Genomic DNA, 8,614 nt, shown 5'->3' with positions numbered 1-8,614 from the left:
AAATTAAGGGCACTGCTATGGGCAAGAAATTTGCACCGGCGTATGCCAACATTTTCATGGCAGAGTGGGAGACCTCTGCCTTGGCCGCCTGCCCAAAACGTCCTCTCCACTACTTCCGGTACCTGGATGACATCTGGGGTGTCTGGACCCATTCCAGTGAGGAGTTCAGCGTGTTCTTAAACACGCTGAACACTCACAATAAAAATATCACCATCAAGTCGACCACGAGCAACACATCGGTCGACTTTTTGGACACCACGACATTCAAGGGTCCCGACTTTGCCGACACGCAACACTTGGACATCAGGGTGTTCTTCAAGGAGACCGACACCCACGCGCTCCTTTTCAAAAGCAGCTTCCACCCCAAGCATACCTTCGCGGGGTTGGTGAAATCCCAATTGTTGAGGTTTCATCGTGTCTGCACCAGAAGGGAGGACTTCCTGACGGCCTCGAGGACCCTCTTTTCTGCCCTGAAGGGGAGGGGCTATTCCAGGTCCTTCCTCCGACGGCAGTTGAGGGTCTTCTTGGACCCGAAGGGGCCTCCCCCTGGGACCGACATGATCCCCCTCATCACCACCTACTCTCCCTCGGCCGTGCGGGTCGCCAGGAAGGTCAAAGACCACTTCCGGACCTTTGTGGAGAGTAGCGGGAGGCTGCCGGGGCGCTACGTGGTGCCGGCCTACCGCAAGAACCCCAACTTGAATGATCTGTTGGTCAGGGCCAGGGTCAGCTCATTGAGAGACCCGCCCTCCACTAGGAGGGACACCCTTGTCCGCCACTCACCATGGTTGGTGAACCCCCACAACCGCAAGGTTTTCCAGCCGTTGTGCCGTGGCGGCCGACACACCCGAAACTGTGTGTACGTGATTCGGTGCCAACGATGTGGCGATATGTACGTGGGCGAGACGGGCAATACCTTAGCTAGGAGATTCGCCCAACACAAGTACAACATCGTTAGGCATAAAAATACCAACACTCACCTGGTGCAGCATTTTCTCCGACACGGGTGGTCTTCCGTCCGGGCGACTGTCGTAGAGACGGATCCCAAATGGAGCCTCGCCCAACGCCACCGGGCGGAGCTCCTTTGGATCTCCAAATTGGGCACCAGACATCCAGGGGGCCTAAATGAGGTATGAGTGTGAGCCCGTTGGATTGTGACGGACAGTGCACATTCCCGTTTTTTCCCTTCTTTATTTTTCCCATATCCCCCACCCCCCCCTCTTCCCTAACCCTAACCATTCCCTTCTCCTTACCTAAAACCTACCCCCAAACCTAACCAGCCAGTGCCTCCAATCCTCTTACGGCTCTCACTCTCCCTCGCTCGCCCTCCTGGACCTGCAAAAAATCACAATTAGGGGAGGTAATAGGGAATATATGCCTAACACCTAACCATAACCCTAATCCTAAAACCTAACCCTAACCCTAACCCTAACCCTAACCTCGGGTACGGTACATATACGTACATTCAGAACATTCACTAAGGGGAGGTGACTGGGAATATCCTCTCCCAACTCTCTGTTTAATACTGAAGCCCTAGGTCACACATCCAGGGTACTTTCTGTATTATTTCCATTGAATGTACTAGTGTTTGTCAATTATTATTATATATATATATTTATTATAATATATTATATAATTCATATCATATTACAGATTATTATATTATATATCATATACCAATAACAATGTTTACCATTTCATGTTATTGTTTTAGCAGATAGGATTTTGCAGTAGCATCCTGGGGCTTCAGAGGGTCACTGTTGTCTTCTTTTTACACTTGTGTTGGGGTCAAGACTTCTATTTTGAAGGCCAACTTGTGTTTCACGTGGACCCCACCCCTTCATTTAAATGTTTTATTGCTATTAACACCTTTCTCCTGCAATACCTGTTTTCACTGCAAGGATAAAAGGTTGATTTTAGCCTACCTGCCGTGCTAACCTGCTAACTCTCTACAAACGAGTCAGGCCTGATGAAGGTATCTTACCGAAACGTTGCCATTTGACTCGTTTCATGTAAATATACATTTTCTACTTTTTTCATATTTTTCTGACACATTGTAGTATTTTTCTTGTATTTGTTTACTTGCCGTGTCCAGTTGAAGGCCTGGTCGCGGCGCGACGCTTTCGTTCCACTAGTCGCTATTTTCTGTAAATAAACAGCCTATTTTTGATACTACATGTGCTATTTTTACTCACGAGATATTCCGGTGGCTCATTAGCGCGAGATACAGCATATTTTTGAACAAAAAAGCGTATCTCACCGTTTATGCAGCCAGCCATCAACCGGAAGTGATTATCTTGACCTCGGCGGAAGTCCCGCCTCCGAGCATTCCGTTCTCTCTTTTTCACAAAGGAAACGGATAAAGACAATTTATTTTTATAAAGCGAACAAACCTTTTTTCGCCAACCAGTTTTTTACATCATCCACACCAGCGACATATTAAAATAATTTTGCAATATGTCGGATGGGTCCGAATACGACTGGCTTCCGGTCAGGTCGGGGCGAAGACGCGCACGGCGACGTCAGGCTGCGCCTTCAGAGTGGCTCGCCCAGGATGATGAACGTTCTCATTATGACCAGGAGGAATATTTTTCTCAGTGGTATGAGCAGCGGCCCCAGAGGTCTTATGCGGATGTAGCACGGGGACGGCAGGATTCCTATCCGCGTCGCCCCTACCCGCAGACACGCCGCCATTTTAATGATCTACACCCAGAGGAGCGCCGCAGCGCCCCTCAGTGGAATTATAGGAGAAACACACGCCAAAATAGGAATTTTGTGCCTTCAAGACAGCACTCTCAGGAGTACTTTAGGCCACAATATTCACCTCAAAGACGTCCCCGCTATCCTCCTCCCCCCAGGGGGACACGGAGGAAACGCCGGGATGCTTCCAGGAGGAATGGGCGCTCCCGTAATACCAGTAGAGACATGGACTCTAGGCCTCCCAGACATTATTCTCAGGACTATTTTTTACCTGAACATTGGCCTCAAAGACGTCCCCGCAATCCTCCCCGTCCCAAGAAGACACGCAAGAAGCGTCAGGACGCTTCTCGGAGGACTGCACCCCCTGACAACTCCACAACGTCCATGGAGGGGAATTTAAAAGCACAGTGTTTTTATAATATTATCAAAATAACACATCATTTGAATAATGTTACAAAAGACACTCACCCCCAGTCCATAATAAAAATGGAAGAGACGCTTGCCACCATGATCAAACCAGCGGTCTCCAACCCTGACGTTGAGACGCTTATCAGGTGCAATGCCAGGACTTGGGCATTAACGACGGTTGAGGTTTTAAGAGACCATTATAAAAACACTCTACAAGTGGAATTGGACAAGATAACCAGTTTTATTGACGAGGTTTGGAGACCCGCTTTTCAGCTGGCCTCTACATGGGCCAAGAAACATCTGGGACGCAGACTGATGGGGGACACCCTCGGGAAGGCCGAGGCTCTGATCGTCGCGGCCTTCGCCGACCCCCCTGTCAACGCGGAGGTGGTACGCCCGGCCCAGTCCTTGCCGGTCCAGACCGCCACCCGGGTATCGGTGGGCACCCATACTGACCCTACGGGCCCTGACGGGGCTCCTGGGGTGGTACGGGCTAGCAGCCCTCCGGCTCGGGTCGTCGCCCGGGTCTCGGTGGCTACCAGCACCGACGCCGTGGCTCCAGATTGGTCTCCTGAGGTGGATCGGGATGCAATCCCTCCAGCACGGGTTGCCCCGATCTTCCTTCCTCGTCGACCGGAACCACCCAAGGAGCAGAGGGTGACACAGCCCCGGGCCACGGACAGCGGGCCTGCCCAGGACACCCTCGGCGAGGCTCCGCCCACCCAGCTTATTCCTGCATCTCGCAGGAGGCTTCCTCTGGGATCACCTGCAAGACAAGACACACAGGAGACCCCCACTCAGACCGAGGACGACGATGACTCACCACGTGGGTCCACAAGCTCCGGGGCGGATCAAACCCAGGACACCCCCACCCATACAGAGGACGACGATGACTCACCAGGGGGACCCACGGCCTCCTCGCCTCTCCTGATCGACTTTCGGGATGAAGAACAGGAGCGGGGGCTTTCTTCGGTGATGTCCCCTCGTTACTCTTCCGCGACCCCCGACTGGCCCCCTCTCCAGCCTGAGACGGCAGATGAGACGGCACCACAGGGTGAATTTTCACCACGGGGGCCCACACTTTCCGGGGCTCCTATGGTGGACTATGAGGACTCACCCTTGCAGCGGACGCCTCCTCAGGAGACGCCCCCTCAGGAGATGCTTCCTCAGGAGTCCCCCGATTGGGCACATTTGTTCCCTGGGGCACTAAAAAGGAAGCCACACAAGAGGCCTTCCGTCCCAGATACTCCACAACACCTGTCTATTCCAGAATGTGTCGAGTTGGTAGAGGATACGACTAGTGCCTCCCCCCGTAGACCCACTAGACACATGGTCTCGAGTAGGAGGATGATGGATTGGAAGTTGTCGGCCAACAAGAAATTCTTGGTGATCGGCGACTCCAATCTGTCCCACCTACCACCTTTTTACGTCGACGACCTTCAGATCGACAGTTACCCGGGCGCCAGTTTTAGACACGCGGAGGCCATCCTACGCAAGACCGTAATTGCTGCACCGGTTGAAGTGTTGGTTCTAGCCTTTGGGATCAACCATCGTGAGCAGAAAGTTAAGGAGACCGCTATTAAGCAGCTCCAAGGGGCACTCAGGATGGCCGTGGCTACCTTCCCACGGGCCCGAGTGCTAATCCCCCTGATTAACTATTCGGCCGCTTTGCCCGTTGAGCAGAAAAACAACCTCGGGCGGCTGAATAGTTTAATCAGCAACAATTATGCTCACATCCCGGCTCTCGACAGCCGGGACTTTGAGACCCAACCCGACCTGGTCCACTGGACTCGGGACACGGCCAAGTTGATGCTCAAGCACTGGCTTGACTTTTTAAACTTGGCATCCCCATAATCCCGATCGCTCGGGGGGGTAATAAGAACGTGATAAATTTGGCCCATAATTTCACGCCAACCCCCTTACAAATCTCCCTCCTCAATAAGGGCCTCAACTTCATTCCTTCCACTAATCTCAGTAGCGACTGGCATCATCAACTTCAATTTGACCTCCAGCGCTACCACAGACGTGTCAAACTTGAGGTATACTATGAGAAACAAGATTCTCTCGGACCCACACCGTTCACAGCCCGTTCCGGCTGGGAGCCCTCACCTGGACTTATGCCTCCGGAATTCCAGGCTATGGTCCGGTCCGACGGGCTCTCCATGTTCGGTTCGGGCTGCGCACCTGCGGTCGCTCCCAATTTGACACGCGGAGAAGTCGAGGCCCTTCATAGTCTAAAAACAAACAAACATATTGTGATCAAACCAGCCGACAAGGGGAGTGCTGTTGTCATTTTTGACAGATCGCAATACATATGGGAGGGTTCTCGGCAGTTGAGTGACATGACGTATTATAAACCACTGCCGGAACCTATTTATCCGCAAACTATTCCCATGGTAGAAAAGATTCTGGATAATCTTCTACTTAAAAAATTTATCAATTTCAAACAACATAGGTATCTCATGGGGGAGCCGGATCCTCGCCCCCGCAGGTTCTACATGCTCCCTAAAATTCACAAGGAGCCAGACAAGTGGAGCAAGCCCCACGAGATCCCTCCGGGGCGACCCATTGTGTCTGACTGCGGCAGCGAGACGTACAGAACGGCGGCGTTCATCGATCATTATCTGACGCCGCTTTCCGTTCTGCACGACAGCTACCTCAGGGATACCTATGATTTTATTGATAAAATCAAGAATGTTTGCATTCCCCCAGATGCCATTTTGTTTACCATCGACATTGACAGCCTGTATACAAACATTGATATCAATGAGGGGATGCAGGCTGTCAAAAATGTCTTCTACAGGTACCGCGACGTTAGCAGGCCCGAAAAGGAGCTCTTACAGCTCCTCGACATTAATTTGAGGAGAAACGACTTTGAGTTTGACGGTCGTTTCTACCTCCAAATTAAGGGCACTGCTATGGGCAAGAAATTTGCACCGGCGTATGCCAACATTTTCATGGCAGAGTGGGAGACCTCTGCCTTGGCCGCCTGCCCAAAACGTCCTCTCCACTACTTCCGGTACCTGGATGACATCTGGGGTGTCTGGACCCATTCCAGTGAGGAGTTCAGCGTGTTCTTAAACACGCTGAACACTCACAATAAAAATATCACCATCAAGTCGACCACGAGCAACACATCGGTCGACTTTTTGGACACCACGACATTCAAGGGTCCCGACTTTGCCGACACGCAACACTTGGACATCAGGGTGTTCTTCAAGGAGACCGACACCCACGCGCTCCTTTTCAAAAGCAGCTTCCACCCCAAGCATACCTTCGCGGGGTTGGTGAAATCCCAATTGTTGAGGTTTCATCGTGTCTGCACCAGAAGGGAGGACTTCCTGACGGCCTCGAGGACCCTCTTTTCTGCCCTGAAGGGGAGGGGCTATTCCAGGTCCTTCCTCCGACGGCAGTTGAGGGTCTTCTTGGACCCGAAGGGGCCTCCCCCTGGGACCGACATGATCCCCCTCATCACCACCTACTCTCCCTCGGCCGTGCGGGTCGCCAGGAAGGTCAAAGACCACTTCCGGACCTTTGTGGAGAGTAGCGGGAGGCTGCCGGGGCGCTACGTGGTGCCGGCCTACCGCAAGAACCCCAACTTGAATGATCTGTTGGTCAGGGCCAGGGTCAGCTCATTGAGAGACCCGCCCTCCACTAGGAGGGACACCCTTGTCCGCCACTCACCATGGTTGGTGAACCCCCACAACCGCAAGGTTTTCCAGCCGTTGTGCCGTGGCGGCCGACACACCCGAAACTGTGTGTACGTGATTCGGTGCCAACGATGTGGCGATATGTACGTGGGCGAGACGGGCAATACCTTAGCTAGGAGATTCGCCCAACACAAGTACAACATCGTTAGGCATAAAAATACCAACACTCACCTGGTGCAGCATTTTCTCCGACACGGGTGGTCTTCCGTCCGGGCGACTGTCGTAGAGACGGATCCCAAATGGAGCCTCGCCCAACGCCACCGGGCGGAGCTCCTTTGGATCTCCAAATTGGGCACCAGACATCCAGGGGGCCTAAATGAGGTATGAGTGTGAGCCCGTTGGATTGTGACGGACAGTGCACATTCCCGTTTTTTCCCTTCTTTATTTTTCCCATATCCCCCACCCCCCCCTCTTCCCTAACCCTAACCATTCCCTTCTCCTTACCTAAAACCTACCCCCAAACCTAACCAGCCAGTGCCTCCAATCCTCTTACGGCTCTCACTCTCCCTCGCTCGCCCTCCTGGACCTGCAAAAAATCACAATTAGGGGAGGTAATAGGGAATATATGCCTAACACCTAACCATAACCCTAATCCTAAAACCTAACCCTAACCCTAACCCTAACCCTAACCTCGGGTACGGTACATATACGTACATTCAGAACATTCACTAAGGGGAGGTGACTGGGAATATCCTCTCCCAACTCTCTGTTTAATACTGAAGCCCTAGGTCACACATCCAGGGTACTTTCTGTATTATTTCCATTGAATGTACTAGTGTTTGTCAATTATTATTATATATATATATTTATTATAATATATTATATAATTCATATCATATTACAGATTATTATATTATATATCATATACCAATAACAATGTTTACCATTTCATGTTATTGTTTTAGCAGATAGGATTTTGCAGTAGCATCCTGGGGCTTCAGAGGGTCACTGTTGTCTTCTTTTTACACTTGTGTTGGGGTCAAGACTTCTATTTTGAAGGCCAACTTGTGTTTCACGTGGACCCCACCCCTTCATTTAAATGTTTTATTGCTATTAACACCTTTCTCCTGCAATACCTGTTTTCACTGCAAGGATAAAAGGTTGATTTTAGCCTACCTGCCGTGCTAACCTGCTAACTCTCTACAAACGAGTCAGGCCTGATGAAGGTATCTTACCGAAACGTTGCCATTTGACTCGTTTCATGTAAATATACATTTTCTACTTTTTTCATATTTTTCTGACACATTGTAGTATTTTTCTTGTATTTGTTTACTTGCCGTGTCCAGTTGAAGGCCTGGTCGCGGCGCGACGCTTTCGTTCCACTAGTCGCTATTTTCTGTAAATAAACAGCCTATTTTTGATACTACATGTGCTATTTTTACTCACGAGATATTCCGGTGGCTCATTAGCGCGAGATACAGCATATTTTTGAACAAAAAAGCGTATCTCACCGTTTATGCAGCCAGCCATCAACCGGAAGTGATTATCTTGACCTCGGCGGAAGTCCCGCCTCCGAGCATTCCGTTCTCTCTTTTTCACAAAGGAAACGGATAAAGACAATTTATTTTTATAAAGCGAACAAACCTTTTTTCGCCAACCAGTTTTTTACATCATCCACACCAGCGACATATTAAAATAATTTTGCAATATGTCGGATGGGTCCGAATACGACTGGCTTCCGGTCAGGTCGGGGCGAAGACGCGCACGGCGACGTCAGGCTGCGCCTTCAGAGTGGCTCGCCCAGGATGATGAACGTTCTCATTATGACCAGGAGGAATATTTTTCTCAGTGGTATG

The 8,614-nt window shown here is 50.8% G+C and overlaps 1 protein-coding gene and 1 long non-coding RNA gene across 5 annotated transcripts in view; both read right to left on the bottom strand.

The window, feature by feature from the left end:
- Positions 1–863: 863 nt before the first annotated feature.
- The window catches only part of LOC133624394 (uncharacterized), a 51,093-nt gene continuing 43,342 nt past the window's right edge, over positions 864–8,614 (bottom strand). The window contains exons 9-11 of one of the 4 annotated variants that reach the window (XM_072916455.1): positions 6,990–7,130; positions 5,218–5,342; positions 866–1,121 (exon numbers count right to left, since the gene is read on the bottom strand). In XM_072916455.1, the coding sequence (XP_072772556.1) occupies positions 977–1,121; positions 5,218–5,342; positions 6,990–7,130 (411 nt within the window). In that variant the 3' untranslated portion in view covers positions 866–976. Of the gene's footprint in view, positions 1,122–1,253; positions 1,336–2,260; positions 2,314–4,138; positions 4,366–5,217; positions 5,343–6,989; positions 7,131–8,614 lie in introns of those variants that run through there. The other 3 variants (XR_012051264.1, XM_072916456.1, XM_072916457.1) reach the window with 3 other exon arrangements.
- On the bottom strand, positions 3,331–4,121 carry LOC140679969 (uncharacterized). The gene is made up of 2 exons (XR_012051267.1): positions 4,007–4,121; positions 3,331–3,874 (listed from the first exon to the last, which is right to left on the bottom strand). It is a non-coding gene; the product is annotated as an uncharacterized lncRNA (long non-coding RNA).

The sequence above is a fragment of the Nerophis lumbriciformis genome, linkage group LG27, assembly GCF_033978685.3.
Source record: "Nerophis lumbriciformis linkage group LG27, RoL_Nlum_v2.1, whole genome shotgun sequence".
Taxonomy (NCBI): domain Eukaryota; kingdom Metazoa; phylum Chordata; class Actinopteri; order Syngnathiformes; family Syngnathidae; genus Nerophis; species Nerophis lumbriciformis.
This window is presented reverse-complemented; position numbering and strand designations above follow the sequence as displayed.